We start from the raw sequence: 22,720 nt of genomic DNA, 5'->3' as shown, positions 1-22,720 counted from the left end.
GTAATTTATTGTGACAATCAAAGCAGTATCTTGAGACAGGCTCGAGGTGCAGTAAACTGCAAGCTAAATGCACCCAACGCAACGGGATAGACACTGAGAGAAATAGCAGACGACCAAGAAAAGAGGGTGGGGGCGAACGACAGGCATAGAAAAAAAAACAGTTGTAAACAAAAGAAAAAAAAAAGAAAAAAGGAAAAAAGGCAGATAGGGCCAGAATGCGAGGGATATTTCTTTTGGCCAAGAAAGCTGTAAACGCTAATTGAGCATGACAGCCCGGAGTGAAAGGAAGCGTACCAATGAAATTCCAATTTACAAAGTGACCATTGTTGACGGACCCTGGTGCGTGGGTGGCCTCTACTGAAAAGACGCATGGCCTTTGTGGAATTGGATTTGGTTCATTTTTATGATCCCTCAAAGTTAATTGAACGAGACCATTCTGGTTTTAATGGCCCGTCAAATTCTATTAGGCACACGCCGGCTGAGACATTCCACTCGATTGCCAACAGAAGAAGAAACAACCTCTTTTTTGGGCATAGGCCGCCTGGTGAAGATTTGAGTGACAGCGGTTCCGGCATCCTGATTGGCTAAAGGGCCGAATGAGAGAAAAAGAAGAAGATTTAGCTCCCGCCCCCACAATATAAGCAGCGAGTTTTGAGAGACTGAGACAGAGACCGACAGACACGGAGTGACATCTGCTCCCCTGAGCTCGAACGAGCGAAAAAAGCCGACCACCTCATCGATTGATCCTGCCACGTATTTTTAGTTTTTACCGAAAAAGAAATAACTTTGCAGTTAACAAACGGCCAGTCCCTAACTTATTAGTGAAATACAAAACGACGATTGTAACCTTTTATGAATAGCAAGGAATTTTGAATCAGAAAAAAACAAAAACAAATATCGACTTGTCTTTTTTTTTAATTCGTTTGGCATGCTTGCAGAAACACTCGACGAGTCTCTTTCAGGTACTGGCCGCTGACATTCTCATCAGAAGACACGAGGACCGACAATCGGGGAACATCCACCACTAGACAACACGCGGGTGACATAAGTGTCACAATCTTATTAGCAAATAATTCTATGATTCATCAAAAGTCGAAGCATATTGATATCAGATATCATTTTATAAGGGATGAAATAAGTAAAACATCTATTACTCTTACTTATGTGATGTTTGAAAATAAAATAGCCAACATTTTCACTAAACCTATAAAAAGAATAAAATGAAAACATTTTATAACCAAACTTTTTGGAATCTAATCTATAAATATAAAAGCGAAAATGTGTGTATGTATGTGTGTATGTTCGTTTTTTGTGTACGTCTGTAAAAAGCTTTTTTCTGAGAAGCGGTCGGTCGGCTCACAACTTCTTAAACTAAATCATAATATCTATGAGTTAACAACGGAGGTCGCCTGTCTATCTAATTTGCTCGACTTCGAAAAGATAATATTCAACATTTTTCGCTCACCGCATGTGGATTAGGCTTTTTCGTATAATAAAAGCGGCACTAATTCTGGCAATATTTTTCCGGTCCAAAAGCAATCAGATTTGATTAATGTGGAAATATTTTCCTTATATCAGACAATTGCTATTCAATTTGGACAATCCCATTTTTATGGGGAGCTGGTTCCCCCCCCCCCCAACATCTTGGGAAAACAAAAATAAAAAAGCGTTCCCACAGTAAATTAAATACTACCTCGCAGTCAAAGTTGACCTCATTAAGTCATAAAAACGTGCACCTGCCAATTCTAAATAGTTAAATAAATTCAAACGTGTTTCCGTTAGTATTTTGCGGTGGCCCAATGGTTAACGTTGCACATTTTTTTTTCACACTTTAATTCCCAACTCAAGGGTTCGGGTTCGATCCTCATACTTACCTACCAAAACTTTTTTTTATTTTAACCCCACCCCCACCCGGAGTTTTGATTTACCCAAAACCACACACACCTCAAAACACCCGGGCAACGCCAGGTATCCCCCGCTAGTTATGAATAAATCTCTTTTCAGAAACCTAAAAAGAGAAGCAATGAACAGTCAAAATCACACAAAAAAAAAAATTGTAAATTGTCCCAAGCACGACGTTAAACTGCGACCATTTCTATCCTACTAACCAAATTAATCAACTAATACCTAACATAATGTTTCCAGTTTTTGTTAAAAAAAATAAAAAATAAAAAAATAAAAAAGTCACTTTTTAAAACCTTTTCTTTGTAAATTTCCTTTTTGACAAATAATTTTTTGTATCATTTTTTTTTGGCAAACATTTGTTAAAAAAAAAAATGTATATTTGTGAATTTTTGTGCATGTTTATATGTATTTAAAAAGTATTGTTTGTAAATATATATATATATATATATATATATATATATATATATATATATATATATATATTTGAAAAGTGTTTATTTTTATATATCAAAAAAAAAAAAAATGGCTTCTTTTTGCACACATTATACCAATATATTAATAATTCTTTTTGACCAATGAGAATAAAGACAAATTCCTCCAAAACCAAAAAAAAAAAACAAAAAAAAAAACACAATTATTTTATTGGTTTATTTTTATTTTTATTTATTTATTTATTTTTCTGTCCTTTTCTCAAGTCAAACCAAAATTGAATCCGAAAGGATTTTTCCATTATATCAAAAAAGGGAGTGTGTAAAATGTTTTTGACTCTTAATGGGGGTATGAGACCAATGAATTCGCCAATCATTTTTATAACCACCAATGAAAACCTTCCAAAGGTACTATAAAAATTGTCAAATTTCGTATTCAATCAGTTTGCCGTTAACTACGTCACAGACCGCATTTGATTCTTGGTCGCCATCTTGGTTACTGCCAATTACACTCAGGATCTGATCTGAACTACCATCTTTGTTCAACATAATGTCTCAACACTTAACACTTCCCCACGAGATCATTCCCCCAAAAAAAGGGGGAACTCTGGCAGCGTCCAAATGAATAGCAATTGTCTGATATGAAGGGTTTCCCTGACATTGATCAAAGCTGATTGCTTTCAAGACGTCCCAGCACAAAAGGCCAGGCACTGTACCTTTGCTCCGATTAGGTTGGTTTTATTTATACGAAAAAAACAAACATGCGAAAGGACAGAATAGAGGGAATTTTTTAAAAGTCGATATAAATAAAGGATCGAAGCCGAACCCTGAGGCGAAGTTTGAAAATAAAATCGGCCAGCTAGAAGTGAAAGATGTTTGAAAGTCGTCGAGCGTTACGACGATGACGATGTAAGCATTATTATAAGCGAAGTAAAAAAAGAAAACAACATTTTAATTAAGCGGGGGGGTAAAACAAAAAAAAATAACATAAGGCAAACGAACGATTAAAACAGAAAAATGAACGAACGTTACGTGAAAAATGGCTTAAATAATACAGGGTTCAATATTTAAATTTAAAAAAAATCGAAAAAAAAAAACATCTCACACCACGATTCGAACCCAAAACGTTTAGATAATGAACCAAGGCCTTAACTACCTGAGCTAAAGCGACGTCTTTAAAGTTTGTTTGGTTTATCAACTATTTAAAGTAAATCAGGTCATGACGTCATCTGACGCATGCGTTGTTGACCCTCCTCCCTGTCGAAAATTGTCGATTTCGGGGTGAAAAAGTTAACATTTTTCTCGTTTTTTGTCTAGACATCTCTCTCTCTCTCTCTCTGTTTGCGTCTCTCTCTCACTCTCTCTCTCACTTCGTCTGCCTTACTCTAAAGACTAGAAAATGGCGTCTGGCTGTTTTTATTTTTAAAAAAAACTTTGATCGTTAATATTTTTTGTAAGCATATTTTTTTTTTACTTCACATGTTTGGCTTGGCTTTATTTTTCATTTAACTATCATATCTAACTATTTTGAATGTGGTAATAACTTTGGTAACGTTGCCATAGCGTAGAAGTTCATAGTTTAGCTTTAATTAATTTTTTTTTTACTGATAACAACATTTTTAAATTGTAAATTCAGACCGCTATTAGAGCTTGCTGATGTCAAGATCACGTGACATGACTCAGCGGGTTTTAAATACAAGTTGACCCAAAATAAACAGCCGCGTGCATACTTTATGTAGAAGAGTTGGCGGCCGTATTTTTGGGGGCAGTTATAAATCGATTTAAAAATATGTAATGTTTAACATTAAAATGTTACTTTTTTGGGGTGCCCCCCCCCCTGCAGAAAATCGATCAATTGACGCACTTCTGATGGTAACTTTGGGCCAATTTTTCAATATTTGTCGTCCGGAAGGTGAGGCTTTCATATGAGACCAAGTTTGTGAATTTTTGTTCCGTTGGTCGAAAGTTTTTAGCAGACACACAAACATACATACATACACAAAAACACACATACATTTTCACTTTTATATATATAGACTAGCGAGGGGTACCCGGCGTTGCCCGGGTGTTTTTCGGGGTATGTGAAAAAAAACAGGTGCCCATGAAAAAAAAAAACGAAGCCTTCACGACGCGCAGTTGGAAAATAGTAAAGTGTTAAAAAAAACAGGTGCGCGTTTTTGATTGACGTAACGGCAATAGGTATTCAGCAGTTACAATTTTATGCGGGACATTGAATGAGGTGAATAAAGCGGTTTGCTTGTTTTTAAAAATCCGCTCCCTGTTTATTAGGAGGAGCGAAATGAAAGCTACAATTGAACAAACGTTACTTAGCTCTCTTGAGACAACTGGCTTTCGGCCTGTTGTATTTATTTGCTTCTCCACTGAGCAAATAAGGCACAAGGCCGTTTTTTAATGTGGAGAGAGAGGGAAGGGGGAGGGAAAGGGGGGACCAGCTCCCGAGAGGTGGGAAATGGGAGCTGGATAGTAACTGTTGGTCTGCAGGGTGATCCCTACATTGACCAAGGTCAGATATGTGGGGTTACCCCCACATATGGTCTGTGCTGGTCTTTGCTTGCAGCATCTGTTGGAACAGATACTACACTTTGATCTTGTCGCCTGGGCCCCGGAGGGCCCGCGGGCCTGTTGGATTTATTTGCTTCCCCACTGAGCAAATTAGGCACAAGGCCGTTTTTTAATGTGAAGAGAGAGGGAGGGGGGAGGGAAAGGGGGGACCAGCTCCCGAGAGGTGGGAAATGGGAGCTGGATTAACTGTTGGTCTGTAGGGTGATCCCTACATTGACCAAAGTCAGATATGTGGGGTTACCCCCACATATGGTCTTTGCTAGTCTTAGCTTGCAGCATATGTCGGAACAGATACTGCACTCCGGAGGGCGCGCGGGCCTGTGATTAGAGTCGAGTTTCGCTTTATTTATACCGAAAACCGAATATAACGCGTGCCGATGCGGGAAACGTCGAATAATTAACGTTTGAAAGTCAATAAAATTAAATAGACAGGCGAGCTCCGTGGATAACTCTGAGATATTACAATTTATAGATGATATAAAAAGTTTTAAGAAGTTGTGAACCGAGCAAGCGCTTCTTTGAAAGAAGCCTTTTGTGGACATCGAGGAAAAGCTTACATACATATACATTTTCGCTTTTATATATATAGACTAGCGAGGGTTACCCGGCGTTGCCCGGGTGTTTTTCGGGGTATGTGAAAAAAAAAACAGGTGCCTGTGAAAAAAAAACGAAGCCTTCACGACACGCAGTTGGAAAATAGTAAAGTGTGAAAAAAAAAAACAGGTGCGCGTTTTTGATTGACATGACGGCGATAGGTATTCAGCAGTTACGATCTTGTGCGGGACAATTTTGAATGAGGTAAATAAATCGGTTTGTTTGTTTTTAAAAACCAGCTCCCTGTTTATTAGGAGGAGCGAAATGAAAGCTACAGTCTGATATAACGAAGTCAACATTGAACAAACGTTACTTAGCTCTCTTGAGACAACTGGCTTTCGGCCTGTGGTTAGAGTCGAGTTTCGCTTTTTTTTTATACCGAAAACCGAATGTAACGCGTGCCGATGCGGGAAATGTTGAATAATTAACGTTTGAAAGTCAATAAAATTAAATAGACAGGCGAGCTCCGTGGATAACTCTGAGATATTACAATTTATAGATGATATAAAAAGTTGTGAAGCGAGCAAGCGCTTTTCTGAAAGAAGCCTTTCGTGGACATCGAGGAAAAGCGAACATACATACACACATATATTTTCGCTTTTATATATATAGATGGTGCTTCATTATTAGAGCAAAATTTGAAAATTGAAATATTAAATATCAGGTAAAACCAATGTGGTTTACTTAATTGTCATGTTGTATCCAAAAATTATGAAAAACGATAAGATAGAAAATTAAAAGAAAACTAGCAAAATTGAGTTTTGCTAAAAAAAAAAAAATAAACAGGAGAGTTCGAATTATAACAAGAGAGCTAACTATTTTCTGAAAACTTTGAAAATCTTAGGCCAATTTATCAAAACTCAATTTTCACTAATTGTCTTCAAAAACTGTTTTCATTAATAATTAATTTTCTACTCTATCGTTTTTCATAATTTTTGGATATGTTCATTACTGAGACATGCCAATTAAGTAAATACCATTGGTTTTAATTGAAATTCAATATTTTGATTTTTAAATTTTGCTCTAATAACAAAGAACAAAAAAACAAACCATTCCATCATTTCGGCAAAAGTTCAAATTTCTCTTAAAATAGACAGTTCATAAAAAATACAATAAAATTGATCTTTTATTTTTAATTAAACTTTTACTTGAGGATTTTTCCTAATTTTTTTGGTGAGGATACTAATTTTTTCCTAATAAGTGAGCATATTGAATATTTTTTTATTTGTAATGCAATTTTCATCTGCATCTGTATAAGCAGCAAACTCACTTTTCTTCTGTTTTACTTTGACCCGAACCAGCTGGCCTTCGTTTAAGTCGATGCTGAGGGAAGGACGGCATCATGTCTGGATCACAAGCTGTGAAAAACGGTTTAAAAAGAAAAAAAAAGAAAAAAATATCAGAATAACACAAGTAAAATCAAACTTATCAAAATTATTGGAACTTCTACTTATGCGTCTTAGGAATTTTTATCTTTGTTAGTTTTAAAACTATTTTGTATCGCTATCCTAGAGTAAATTTTATTTTGTGAACACAGTTATTTGCTATTTCTCTTCTGCAGTTTAATAGATTTTGGGGTTCTTTAAAGTACAGGATAGCAAATTTTTCATGAAGGCATAATCTACATGGGTCGTCTAGATGCGTCTACCGGCGAATGTCCGCTTTCTTTGAGTTCCCAGTATTTATTCGCTAGTGTTGTTTTTATACAATGTTTTTTATTGTTGAATGTACGGTAGTCGAATGGAAAATAATAAGACAAGCTACCACGTGTAGGCATCTAGACAACCCATGTAGATTATGCCTTCATGAAAAATTTGCTATCCTGTACTTTAAAGAACCCCAAAATCTATTAAACTGTAGAAGAGAAATAGCAAATAACTGTGTTCACAAAATAAAATTTACTCTAGGATAGCGATACAAAATAGTTTTAAAACTAAAAAAAACAATAGAAAATAAACAAATAAATTAAATAAACATGAATATACATAAACGATCAAAGGATAATTTGGATATTTGTACGACTGTTCTAGTAATGAGTGTTATTCTTACAACATTTAAGCTGATATAACCTCCAACCTACTTCAGTTGTATCTTGTTGAACTCGGAGAATCTTTCTGTCAAACTTGAGAATCTGTACAGAATTTCTAACAGAAGTCTTTATTTAATCCATAGGAGTAGCATGTTCTTATTCCATCAGCCTTAAGCACGTAAAAGTATTAAGCAATTTGCAATTATATTCTTAATATTACCCACAGTTAGAACTGAACCTTCAACCTCCAGAAAAGTGTCACTAAGAATTGAATTTTACTTAGTACTTTATCCATTACACTACAGATCCTCAATGCAAGTGAAAGTAAGAATACAATTCTGAATTGCTTAAAACTTCTACCCAGTCATGGCCGACAGAATAAGAGCATGCTACCGACATGGATTAAATAAAGTGTCCCATTCGAAATTGTGTACAGATTCCTAGGTTAAAAAGATTCTAGAAAAGATACACCTGTAGAGGTCCAGACGTTAAATCGGCTGAAACGTTGTATGGATAATAAATGGATAATACTCAGAACAGATGAAAAATTCAAACAATACAAATTATCAAACCACCATCTTAAAAATTCAGAAATATAATAAAGTAAAATTGTCTAGTAAGAAACAGAGTTGGATTTATTACCTTAAGTGTTATTTGTGTCTGACTTTAAAAATTCAACAAGATAATTTTATATGTTAGATTATATGTTTAACCATAAAATATTTGGCTTTGTCACTCAAAAGCTGATAAAGACATCAAAAGAGAAACTTAAGATTGACTTACGATAAGGCTGTTCTTTAAAGTAAGAACTATCAAGACAGTCTTCAGCTGTTGCTCTGTAAAAAAAAAGAAAAATAAAAGAATTAAAAACAGTGTATTTATTACAATAACTAATAGGCAGTTAAATTTGTTAGCATAATGCAAGCCATGGTGTATGCTTTTCTTTATATCCACTTGTTGGTTTGTAATGTGATTATTTGCTGGGGTGGTGTATACTTGGTTTGTCTGTGTTGTGAGGTCATCTCATGGAAGGGCTGTTATGTTCTGTGCATAGCAACCAGCTTCCTCGTTATAAAACGCTAGGCAAATCCCCTTTAATTAAGGAGTTATACCTGTTAGTAGTCTTGACAGGCTTTTTGTCAGCTTCTTTGGTTAAATGAAAATAACTATTACTTTTGGATAGTACCTAACAATAATGAAACCATGCAGACTGACAATACTTTCACTTATGGATGTTAGCAACCTTCAAGTGGCTCTTTCTGTAACTAATTCTAGACTGATTTCAGTGAAACCAATGCCAACAATAGAATCAAGCCAGTCAAAAAAAAAAAAATCGTATCATGCTAATTTATTTGAATTTATATTTCAACCCAGGATGGCTATAGTATTTTTGCAAGCAAAATGTTGTGCTGAAAATGTTTAAGAGATTAAAAACCTGGGCAGTTACAAAGAAAAAAAAAAAAAAAATGGTACTATTGTGACAAATTTATTAACAAATCAAAACAACTCACCGTTTATGTGGGTCATACATGAATAGAAAATTCAGCAGCCTTATCCCGGCTTCTGACAACCACGGAAAAGTGTGCCGTAAATTATTATAACTGAAAAGACAAGAAAAGGTGAATATAAAAGTTAAATCTATATATCTATAAAAGTGAAAGTGTCTGTCTATCTGTGTACATTTACCGACACAATAACTGTCTACAGACTCGAAATTTGATATACAGGGTACTGAGATTTGGGAAAATCTTTGTAATCCGTTTTCAGCCAGAAATTTGGCTGTTAAGGGGTCAAAGTGCAATGATTTGCCCTTTGAGAACTCTATCAAACTCCTCCACCAATTTTGGGTATAAACAATTGAAATTTTAGATATAGGTTCCTTGGATATAGATCTAACTTAGTAACTTGATTTGAGCCCAAAACAATAAATGTTAAGGGGTCATAATAGGGGGCAAAGTTAAAAAAAATCTGACCTCTGCGGTCTCTACCAAATTACTCACAACATTTCTGGTCTAAACAGTTGAAATTTTACATAAAGGGTATTCAGAGATAGAGCAAGTTTTTGTTTGGGTCGAAAATTTTTAGTTATCAATATATAAATGTATGTATGTATGTTTGCATGTCTGCCTAAAATTTCGACAGAGGCAATGGATTTTTACAAGATCAGTATCGTTTTGAAGTTCGACCTTTCAGATGACAAATATTGAAAAATTGACTAAAAACGTTAATATCTTCAACTTCAACAGGGCAATTTTCTACCGAGGGGGGGGGGGGTCACCGATATTTTCAAAAGTCATCCTCTCCTTTTGATTGTCTAGCCTTAATTTAAACCTACTTCACTTCCGGTTTGGCAGTGGTCATAACAGCAAAGACGTCAGGTTTTTTCCCCCATTCTTTTCCTCCTTTGCGGTACGGGTTCGAGCTTGCCTTCCTACTACCACTTTTTTTTTTTTTGCGCTCAACATACACCTCCAAACACCTGGGCAACGCCGGACTGAAATGCTAATATTTCATATTTGTAATTCATGGAAATAATTCATCAGGCATTTTGTAGACTGAAGTCACTATCATATTCAGTTTCAGGTACATTTTACATGCTGGCATGTGATGGGTGGCTTTTAGAAAGTGATTATTTTTTTTTTTTTAAGTATTATTAAATAATTATTTTGTATATTAATATTGAACATACTTTTATTACACAAGGAATTATCCTGATATGAGAAAAGAATGTTCAATATTGCGGATAGAACATTATTATAGAAGAAAAAATGATAATAGTTAACAAGCATTGATTCACATTATTAATTTTAAAATGTTTGAAAAAAAAATTATCAATTATTACATTTTTTTTTATATATTCACTTGTAGTAAATCACATTTTAAGTGTTTTGATTAGCTAATTTAAAGTGGATTCCTTGAATTGACATTTCAGAATAATAGTTTTGCTATTTGAAAAAATATTTAATTTAGAAAAAATTATTTTACTTAAAGAAAAAAAGAAACGAATTAAACCTTTTAAAATTGTGCAAGAATTGCAAACAAAATTCTTAGAGTCTTGAAAAAAATTTATAAAATATGTGATCATTATGGGTCATCTGTTTCTTTCAATGTTGCTGTCCATATGAACAAATATATGCAGGATGTGGCTGATATTTGTTTGCAATTTTCAACTGCTAATTTTATACATGGTTTTATTTATTTATTTTTTTTTTACTATCATTGTCAGTCTTGTTTTTATAAAAACAGTATATTTCATTTTTTTTTTTTAGACCATAGACAATTTTGAACCTTCATATTCATGAAAAGAACACAGAGTTATCTTTAAAATCCACGCCAGGACGAATAAGAAGATTTCAGACATATTCAGCATCAGGAGGAGTATGGTAGAAAAGGTCAGAAAAAAACTGAAATATTCAAGATTCAACAACCACCAAGCAATATCAAAGAGAAAAACATATACTCAACAATTTGACACATCCGTTCTTACTGTCATCAGTGGTGATGGAAGTGAAGTCATGTTAAAGGCAACTTGATTACTTTCGCAATATTCTGAGTAAGGTATTGAATCAACCAGGTAGTTGCATGTGTTGCAGTAAAACTTGGCACCTTGCTATACAAGTCAGAAAACCCAAGTCTAGTGGTCAGAGAACTTTATCAAGCACAATTCAATGTGATATCTGGCCTCCCAACTTATCTGACTGCAAATCTTTTGATGGCTTTGTGTTGGATGCAGTGGAATGAGATACCAACCTATCCAGCTGCAATAGGAAAGATGACAGTGATGCAGGTCTGTGGACAATTCTGTGGTTTCAAGGACATCACCAAAACTAAAAACAAGTTCAGTTGAAATTGACAAAACAACTCATGACTAAAATTTGATGAATAAATTTAAAAATAAAGAAATAACTGTGCTAATTTTTTTTTTAAACAAATACTGTACATACAGTTCAAGTGTCATCATCATCATATTCTGTTTGGTTTAACATACCAGTCTGTGTCGGATGGCTTTTAGAAATTTACTTCTAAAGTTATCTCTAGTCAGGATTTTTTTACAAGTTATTTCTCTAATTAAGGCAAGATTTTTATAGGCAAGATGATCTTTCTGATGCCAACCCATTGAGGTGATGGGAGCCAGTGTTTTCATCGAGACACGATTTCTAAGTGATATCCTACCAATGTTGGAGAGCGCTCTCATAAAAAATAGAAATATATAATTAAAAAAGCTATTACACTCCTGGGCAAAGTCAAGTAGAAAAGTGTCTTGTTTCTGGTTAAAACATAATAGTTTGCAAACATACTCATAACAGATGCAGTTGTGTGATTAACGACTTTAAATTAAGAATTATGATCACCAGACCATAGAACTAAAACATGTCTAAAAATATTTCCTCTTTTTTTCCTATATAAGCTGGACACCTTTTCTGATGCCAATCCAATGAGATTATGAGGACCAATGTTTTCATCGAGAAATAATCCGTAGGTGATTACATACCAAAACTAAAGAGCACTTCACCTGTCCTTGTTAATATATATATATAAAAATGGTAAAAAATCTATTCCAAATTTCAAAATGTCTATCACACCATTTATTTCTTTCAGCATGTTAAATGGGTTCAATTCTTGACAGCACCTGTTCTGTAGCGCAGAATCATTCATATAATTATTATGTCAATTCATGAATTTATTCCGCCCTTACTCATCAGAAGAATATGAACTCATCAACTTTAAAAGAAAAAAAAAAGGAATATAGACATGATTACAAAAATCAAAAAAAAAAAAAATCAGAAGAATAGTGACAATTGTGTTTTGTTTTAGTTACATCATCTTAGATTCTAATGTAGAATTCTCTTCCAATTTTTTCAGATTGTTATAATTATGCTAATATTCCTTTTATTTTCTTTTAATGTTGATGAGTTTGTATTTTTCTGATGAGTAAGTGCAGAATAAATAAAAAAATTGTTGTAATAATTACATGAATTATTCTGCACTATGGAACAGGTGTGTCAAGAATTAAACGGTAAGATGGACAACATCTTGAAATTTGAAATATAAACATTTTGTCATTTATTTGTATATGCTCTGTAGTTACATTGAGCTTCATAAATTAAATGATCGGTATGAATAAAAGGTGAAATATAATTGAATAAGCATAAACACACATATATTTTCAGAATCAAAGCCATCTTTATAACAAGCCAAAAAATCTAATATTGGAGTCTTTAACTGGAAGAAAGATTTCCAGATCTCAATTTTTATTTAATAATCATAGAGTTTTCAAAAATACATTTTTTAACTAAAAAAAAAGAAAGAAAATGGTATTTCTTTATCAAGCAAAGCTGTCAATATGAAAAGAAAACTAAAAATGATTCTAGCATGAAAATTTTACAAAATATAAACTTTTGTAATATATAGCAGATTAACTAACAAATTGGACTTAAAAATTTAAAACAATATGAACTACAGTTCTAACATTTTTCTTAGTCTTCTTTTGAGGACAGAATAGTTCTTAATAAAATTATACTTTTACAGTATACCCATAACTTACATAATATTTTTTATTCCAACCAAATGGATCAGAGGGGGATTGCAATTACCTAAAAGTTTTATCTCTCTGTTGCAGATATTAATGCTGCAAGACTCTAAGAAAGCAACCCCTGTCATGGATGTATATCAGAAGCAGAGATGTGTCATTGAATTCCTGGCAAAAGTACATTGAGAATTGTGGTGACTACATAGAAATAAATTCTAGAGGTCACTCGTTTTAATGGTATCACTCCCATCTTAGGAGCTCTTCAACTTTTGAGATTTAAAAAAATAAATGGCTTGGAATGCCATTCATATGACAAAGCATGCTCTGGAACCTATACACAGCCTCATTCATCGTTGGAAAAAAAATGAATTGAGAATGGTGGTGACTATGTAGAAAAATAAATCCTAGAGCATAAAAGGTTGCATATTTTAATAGTACCACTTTCATCGTATAGCTCTTCAACTTTTTGAGTTAATAAAAAATAGGAGGCTTTACTTTTGGAATGATCCTCGTAATTTTTCTCAGAGTAATGAAAGTAAAAGGTTAGCAGCTAAATAAATATTTATTTATTTGTAGACTGTTATCCTCATCTTCGTTGTTGTTTCACAACGTTTCAGCAAACTATTCCTCTGGCCTTCGTCAGGTTGTTAACTACAACGTGATAGGAATACTGAATCTCTTAATTGTATCTTCAGTAATTACTGCCTCACCACGTTTTGGCCAACTAAACTTCTGACCAGCTTTGGGTTAGATTGAAACTACTATCTTCAGAATATGCTCACCTGGGACCTTAGAGATTCAACGCCTCTATCCACTGTGCCACCAAAGATAGTCCACAAATAAATAAATATATAAATTACCTATCTCAAAAGATTCCAATAATAAAATAATAAAATGATATCTGTTGACCTGCTGAAAATCTTGCCTTCAGTAAAAGACTGCAAATGTTATATATCTCCTGGCCTTTTATAGGAATGGCCTTGCTCTAAACCAATACAAGTTGTTGACTTACGGTTGATTTTTTAAGGTTAAGTTCTCTAAAGCTGGCAGTTTGGACATTCCCTGGTGAAAAGAAAAGAAATACAAAAATATTATTAAACATCATCATCATCATCATCATCATTCAGTCCAACATCTATTTTACATGCTGACATCTGTTGGATGGTTTTAAGAAATAGATTTCCAAACTAATCTATCTCTGCCCAAGTCTTTATTTATCCCTTTTTATCTAAAGTTGATCCTTATCACTTCTCCCGCATTTTCTTTGGCCTTCCCTTGTAAACTGAACTTTCTCAGCTGTTCTACATCTACTAACCCAAGAACTCTCAGCCATTATTCCAATGTGGTCAAACCAACAAAGTTTCCTATTGTGCACACATCTCCCTACCTAAATCTAATCCTTCTCTGAAGTTATCAGGTCTAAATCTATTTTTAAAACTCATATTACACATCCATCATATAATTCTCATATCATTTTCTTCCATGCAACGCATGTCCTCAACCTTCACTTCAACACATCATTATACAAGATACACATGCTTAATAGACTCTTTCCTTGGTTAACATTTGTAATGTTCTGCTAGTTAGTAATTGTGAAAGTTCCTTAGACTTACTTTATCCGCTTCTAACTTTGCAATTATATTAGCAACTGCTCCTGCCTGTATTCCAATGGTATCACGTTACTTATGCTATGGCAACATCTCTTGATTTTAATCGTTGTAACAAGATATAAAATGGCATAAAACTGTTCTGTTTGAGTAATTTTACCCATCCTGGGATGGTTGCACTTTTAATTTATTTATATATATATATATATATATATATATATATATATATATATATAAGTTATAATTGGTTATATATATATATATATATATATATATATATATATATATATAAGTTATAATTGGTTATATATATAAGTTTGTTTATATATATATATATATATATATATATATATATATAAATAGAAGTTATAATTGTTTATATATATAAGTTTGTTTATATATAAGTTAAATTTATATATATATATATATATATAAGTTATAATTGGTTATATATATATAAGTTTGTTTATATATATATATATATAGCCAGTAGAGTTTAGTTTCCTAGAAGTACATCCAATGAAACAACATGTGTCTACCAAAATAGTGCTCAATGAGTGAACAGAGCAGGTATATTAATTTTATTTATACAAACATTAATGGCTACATATGTGCATACATGTTTCTGTAATCACCCACGTTGGGGGATTACGTCTTCAGGCCAAGAATTACCGTCGAAAGTGATATTTCCACCAAATACATTTTCCTATTTCGTTTATCAATTTAGCATGCAACCTGGGTGGGAGTCATAAAAAACGGTAAAAGGATGAGTGAGGTCTTTGAAGATAATAAACATCTTTTTCTTTTCCCTTTCCCCCATCCAACCTAACTTTTGGTTTTTATGGCATAAGGTACTTGAGAATTTAGTTTTCTTGTCTTGGAGTCTGTAAGTTAAGAACCTTAGCGATGGTCAACTAAGTACTGACCGGTGCCTTTTAATCTACATCCACCCACACACACACATGCAACACACATACAATACACACATACACAGACTGCTACACACACACACACACACATCAATACGTATATCCAAAAGCAAATCCAAGCTGTATGCTTTTTTTTTTTTTTTTTTTTTCACAACACACATACTGAAACTAGACAATAACTCTGAAACTACGCAGAAATAGAGTTAAAAATTACATTAAGTTAAATAAAACAAAACAAAAAATAAATAAAATTAAATAAAAATAAATAAAACAAATAAACAAACAAAATATGAATAAATATAAAACACGAAAGTTATCTAAACCCCACATGTACCTATATACATATATTAATATACTTATAGATGCCTACATTTTGCTACACCCGCGCATATATACACACACACACATTACAGACATACAGAGACGAATAATAGCATTTTTCTTTACTTCTGTAGCATGGTAACCTCTTCGTATATGCAATAGTATGCTACCACACTCCAGACGGGTGTACATATATATATATATACATAAACACACACACATACATACATATATATGCATATATATATATATATATATATACATATATACATACACATATAACATATATATATAAACAACATTCGGACATCCATACATTCTTTTAGTCTATATTGTTACAACAATCATATACGAGGCAGCCTATTCTAATAGGCTGCCTAATAATAATAAAAAAAAATTAAACTTTTTCATAACTTCAGTCATGCAAGTACTATTTTTCACTATATATGGTCTGAAATATTTTGGAATCTGATATTATCCAGTCATTAAAGAGTCCTACAATGTTCTGCTCCAACAAGTATAACAAATAAATTCAAGGGAGGTAACAATAATGAATACTGACATGGATTGATGAGCTCAACATGCCATGTTCAAATTCAGTGGTTAGAGTCAAGATTGTCTGCTTTTTTTGATTTGCGGTTTCTGCTGTCCATTTGGCTTGATGATTAAACTTGATCAAGCAGACAAGAAGACCATTCTTAACATGGGAAAAGGAGAGGAAGATTTTCAGGTTACCTGAGAGGTAGATAATTATTCAAAAGGGACCATATCTTGCTCGTCACTATCATTCTGTCTGCAGAGCAACAACCAGAAGTCAAAAAGAGCAAACAACCTTGATTATAACTTATCCAATCTTTTCACAGTGAATGTCAGCAATCCTCTTGTGGTCTTTCCTGTCAGTACTTGATTATAGGAAGACCTGGGGAAACCAATTCCAACAACGAAACAGTTAAAAAGTCGTACCATGAAACAAGGAAATTATATAAAACCATGATTTTGCTGTTCACATATTCTGTTCTTCACAAGGAATCAGTTATCATTCTGTAAGAGCCAAGTTATCGAAAGTATAAATCAATTGTTTTTAAATACTATAAGATATACTTTATTTATATACATACAATGAGTTGTACCTATACAGCTTACCGATAAACCTATAATCCAGATGTAATTGATAACATAAGACAGAATCTCAGCTGAAATAAATTTACTTGGTTAGAAGGTGAAATCAGACCAAACTCAACACATCAGTTAGAGGATATGTTGAAAGTGCTATATTTCCCTAGCATAGATAGGATAGAGGTTATCCTAAGGATGGATCGATTATGCTGATACAGCCATGTAAAATGTCCATTCTTCTGTTGGACAAGCATCGATGCTTTAAACAGTAGGAAATTTTGCCAACCAAGGAAAACTTGAAAGTAAGTGATTGGAAAAGACAGAACAGAGTAGAATTTGGAGGCAAAATGTTCACTGGAATTGTGGATGAATCATGGCATTCTATACTACAAGTCACTTCACGGCACAGCTGAGAAGCACTACTGGAGGCCTATTAACTAAATGTTTCATTATCAGAGACGTTTTTTTAAGGAAATTCAGTCAACTATATTTAAAAATATAAAGAATAACATTTATTTTGGTCTATATTTAAGGATAAGATGTTTTTAACGATAATTCAAAAATAGATAATATTTTTGTTGGGGAAACTGACAAGAATTAAACAATTAAGATGTCTGGCAAAAGACATGATCTACATATATATTATCATATATTTACCTTTTGACACATCTTCAAAAACTTAAGTATTTGTCACAATGTTATTATATGTATTTTTAAATATAGTTGGCTTGATTTCCTTTAAAGATCTCTGAAAAGCAAATATTTGTCAATAGATTTCCAAAGTAGTAGTAGTAGTAGAGGAAAGAAGAAGAAAAAAAGCTTTCAGAGACTTATTTGAAATCTACATCTCAGTGTAGAAGCCAAAAATAAGAAATTTACAAATGTTTTTTTTTTCCATGATTTCGTAAGTAGTATTAATTGCTTTTAAATATTAGTATTACATTTAAGATAAAATTTTCTTATCATAACAAGCATATGTAAGAGAGACCAACTTACAGGCCAGATAGCATCGTTTGGAGTGCCAAACATTTCTATGATCAGTTCGATTTGGTGGATCTCTCCTCGGCCTGGAAGTAATGGTCGATGGGCTAAAAGTTCTCCAAATATGCAACCTATTGACCTGAAAAGAAGAAAAGAAAAAAAGCGTTAAAAAGAATTATACAGTGTCAAACAAAAATACAGAAACCACGGCATTCTATATTACAGGCCATTTCATGATGCAATTGAGAAGTATAATTGGAGTTTTACTGACAAATAGTGACACCCCACCCCACCCCGCCGCCAATACCATTGAACAGTAATAAAACTAAGACTTGGATATTAATGATTGACAAGCATAAAATGAAAATTATTTTTACTAAGTATGGTTGGATAAGGGAAAAGATTAATTTTATTAACAATTCCATATGTAGATTTGTATATCTTGAGGAAGGGGAAAGTAACTGTTTCAAAATTCTATGTGTGTACGACTATGAAGTAGGCACAGTAAAAATTAAAAAATTTAAAAAAATAAGGCATTTTTTATGACATGATTATTATAAAGGATTCCTAGAGGTTTTAAAATCACATTACTGAGATATTGTACTGATAACTTTTCAAGCAATTTACTCGAGGCAAATTGTAGAATTATATATATATATATATATATACATACACACACACACAGGGTGACTCAAAAAAACGGGCCCCAACTCTAATTAGGCCCTGTTTTTTAGTGTTTTGTCTGAATGAAATGAAACTTTGGTCATAACTAGTTTATTATATTCAAAACATCACATCAAAACACTAGGGTCTTTGGCCTTTTTTTCTCCGTTGACTGTAAAATGCTCAAAAAAACAATTGAATGTCCTGTTTTTTTGGGGGGGGTCAACCTGTATATATATATATTAGTGTTGGGACGATTAATCGGAATGGGAATCGGAAAAATCGGAACTTTTGGTGGTATTGGAATTGGAAAAATGTGTACCAATTTTCCGATACCAAAAACGATTCCTTTATTTATTGTTTATTTTATTTGATTTTGTTCGAAACAAAATTTTCCACTGCTGGTAGTAATAATAAAATAACAAATATTTATTAATTTTAACCTACCAGTAAATCTAAAAGTTATAAATCATCCGACAAGTGTGCTTTTTACGTTTCGAGAAAATATATGCACATTTAACATGTGGTGTTTTTACTGTAATCCTGACAAAATAACAACTTTATAGTAATATATTTAGAGATTTATAAAGAATCAGAATCGGTAATTGTATTGGAATCAGGAAAAATATGTGAATCGTCCCATCACTATATATATATATATATATATATATATATTAGTGTTGCGACAATTAATCGGAAAAATCGGACCATTTGAGGGGTATCGGAATTGAAAAAATGTGTGCATATTTCCGATGCCAAAATTGATTCTTTTAATTGTCATTTTATTTGAATGTGTTTAAAGTAAAATAATAAATATACATTGATTTTTAACTACCAGTAAAACTAAAATCGATAGATGATCACTAGGGCTATGGCAAAAGAATATTCTTTTCATTATTTTGATTTTCGAGTATACATCCAACACAGTTAATCAATCAAGAACCACATCACTATCTAAAAACATATGATATTAATTGATATATACTCGAGAGTCAAAATAATAAAAAGAATATTCTCTTGTCATAGCCCTAGAGATTACCCACAAGTATATTTTTTCGTTTAGGAAAATATCCCCACATCTAGTATGCGTTTTTACGGTAATCGGGGAAAAATAACAAATCTATAGTTAAATATTTAGAGATTTATAAAGAATTGAAATCGGTAATCACATCAGAATTGGGAATTTAGTACGGAATCAGTAATTGTATTGGAATCAGGAAAAATATTGGAATCGTCCCATCACTAATATATATATATCTATATATTAAAGCCTCCCTCTTTGGGTTGAGTACTTTGTAAATATATTTTCACCCGACGCGTATTTAAGCAATTAAGCGAAGCTCATTATTAATTTGTTTGTTAATAAGCTGATGGTTAGAGCCCTGTTGTGATGGGCTTGTGTGGATTTAATACACACTCAAGGAGAAATATTTACGGCACTGATTCCTAGTACGATGGTGAGAGCTGCCGACTGTCAATGCGACTGTTGTAGGTTTGATCTACAGCTGGGGAAAGGTGTATGTCTAGTTGCACTGATGAGTTGTGATACAACAAAACACTACTGTATGTGAATGATAATTAAAGCCCTGCTCTTTGGATTGAGCACTTTGTAAATATATTTTCACCCAACACATATTTAAGCTATTAAGTGAAGCTCACTATTAATTTGCTTTGTTGGTGGCTTAGATGTTTCTGTTTTCGTCTTGAGTGTTATTCGGGTAGAAATCTTTGTATCACCCGCACACAGGATTGAACATTTAACATCCACAAGAATATCATTTACAACTGAATTTTACCTAGTACTTTTATCCATTATGCCAATTCTACTCAGTCATGGCTGACAGAACAAGAGCATGCTATCCCTGTGAAATAAATAAAGGATGCCATTCGAAATTCTATAAAGATTCCAAAGTTCAATAGAAAGATTCCTGAGTTCAACAAGATACACCTGGAGAAGATTACATTAATCAAAATATTGTGTGGATAACATTCAAGATGAGAACAAACGTCTGAATCATCCAAAAAATGCAAATCATCAACACTCATCTCAAAAACTCAGAAACAAAATAAAATTGATTCAATTAATGATTTAATGAGCAAACAATGCAATATTAAATAAATCTAACTTTCAAAATCTTATTTAAAAATAAATAGATAATTTTACCAAATTACAAAAACAGTGTACAAAAAGAAAAGTATGAAACAAAAATGAAAATAAAAAAAAAACTAAGTAACATCAGAGGGTAACAACTTGTAATAAATCAAAATGCAAAAACAAGATTTTTAAAAAGTAATGCTTGATGCAAATCATAAGAACTTGAAACAAAATGTTTTTTTTTGTTTGTTTTTTATTTTTCAGTCAAAAACTTCATCTTACCACATGTCAATCGCTGTTGTCTGAGTTTTTGATCCAAACAATAGTTCTGGAGCACGGTACCTGGAGAAAATTAAACAAATAAAAGGTTAATGTAGTTTGTTTGAAGCATTGTTTAGTGTGCATATATATATATATATATATATATATATATATATATATATATATATATATATATATATTCAGTAAGATGATTAATAATTTATAATTAAAAATTGGTTTCATAAGGAACACAACAAAGCCAATAAATTGTACGATCGTTTCGGAAACAATGTTTTTATTAAGATAGACATTAAGTCATGGACAATAATTTTAACATATAGTCTTTTGAAACAAAGTCTCCTCATCAGCAAAAATATTGGGTGGGTTTTTTTAAAGACACCAAATATAAACCTAGCATTTTTTAAGTAAGGCAGATGTATCTTATAATGATTTTAAGTAAGGCAAATGTGCCTTATAATGGTTCGCCTTTTAAGATTCGTAATTATCATCGTCAAAGCATTCATTTGGGTGTTGGATGTAGCTTATGAATGTTTTAAAACATATATATACATATATATATATATATATATATATATATATATATATAGAATGATTCATAAAGGAAGAGTGACCACTCCTGACATTTCAAGTTATAGAAAGGCAGATTTCATTGCTATTATAATATTTTCAATAACAAAATCAAAAAATTCTTTATACATACATGTGGGGGTAGGGATATACCTTCTTTCTTATTCTCATTTCTTTTATAGTTGTTTCTTTTCATGGAGAAAAAAGACACAAAGAGACATTCACTGAGAGTTTTCATAAACGGTTTTATTTGGAGATAATTTACACAGGAGAGAGAGACTAATGTTGTAACATAATGCAGATGCACATCGTCAAATGCATGTGAAATGATGTCACCAGTAAAAATAAAGACTTTAAAAAAGAGATCACATTAGAAACGGAAATGATGTTCAAGATCACATTAGAAATGTGAATGATGCTCAAAAAGATGATCACATGAGGACGTCACAGCGGTAACGAGAGAATGAGGAAATAAATGCTATACAAAGAAAAAGCAAATTGAAGTTCTTTCCTATTCTTTGACCACTTTGCGACAGAGGCTACAACGTGTTGGTTCTCAAACAACTTTACAATATTATCTTAGTTATTTTACTTCTTAAACTGAATTTTTTAACTAAATGAAATGAGAGACGTGCATGGACAGACATCCGAGTAACATTAGATTATAGGTTTCCAACATTATTGATATCTCATTTGCTGAACTGAAACCTTACTGACATCATTCTTAATCATCTGTTTGGTCTACAGTGTTTAACCTCTACTCTCTGCCTCAACTTTACATCACCCATTTCTGGGAACAACTGTTTGCAGATAAGGGTTATCATAACATGCACTAAATGTGACCCCTGTCAAAATTCATACTAGCTAACTTAATCGCCATTGAAGGTCCTTAAAGTCTAACACTATTTTACATGTTTGTTTTTGCTTCTCTCATCAATAAAAGGTGTATCACCAAAGAAAAAAAGAGTTTGAGCTGCGACATTGGTGCAGGAGCACAACTTACAAGTTTTATTTACATTATTGCCAGTTTTATAGTTGCAGTTTTATAGTGTCAGTTTTATAGTTGCAATAATCCCCACCAACATTATGT

The 22,720-nt window shown here is 32.6% G+C and overlaps 1 protein-coding gene across 2 annotated transcripts in view; it reads right to left on the bottom strand.

The window, feature by feature from the left end:
- LOC145254862 (cyclin-dependent kinase 10-like) overlaps nucleotides 1-22,720 on the bottom strand; it is an 89,350-nt gene that overhangs the window by 30,359 nt on the left and 36,271 nt on the right. For both annotated transcript variants that reach the window (XM_080113722.1, XM_080113723.1), the window contains exons 10-15: nucleotides 21,064-21,123; nucleotides 18,039-18,162; nucleotides 14,082-14,131; nucleotides 9,051-9,140; nucleotides 8,323-8,375; nucleotides 6,781-6,868 (exon numbers count right to left, since the gene is read on the bottom strand). In XM_080113722.1, coding sequence (XP_079969848.1) covers nucleotides 6,781-6,868; nucleotides 8,323-8,375; nucleotides 9,051-9,140; nucleotides 14,082-14,131; nucleotides 18,039-18,162; nucleotides 21,064-21,123 — 465 coding nt within the window. The remainder of the gene's footprint in view (nucleotides 1-6,780; nucleotides 6,869-8,322; nucleotides 8,376-9,050; nucleotides 9,141-14,081; nucleotides 14,132-18,038; nucleotides 18,163-21,063; nucleotides 21,124-22,720) is intronic.

Source organism: Euprymna scolopes, chromosome 30 (genome assembly GCF_053919585.1).
Source record: "Euprymna scolopes isolate OS-2025 chromosome 30, ASM5391958v1, whole genome shotgun sequence".
NCBI classification, from domain to species: Eukaryota; Metazoa; Mollusca; class Cephalopoda; order Sepiida; family Sepiolidae; genus Euprymna; species Euprymna scolopes.
The sequence above is the reverse complement of the archived record's forward strand: the minus strand, read 5'-3'. Positions and strand labels throughout refer to the sequence as shown.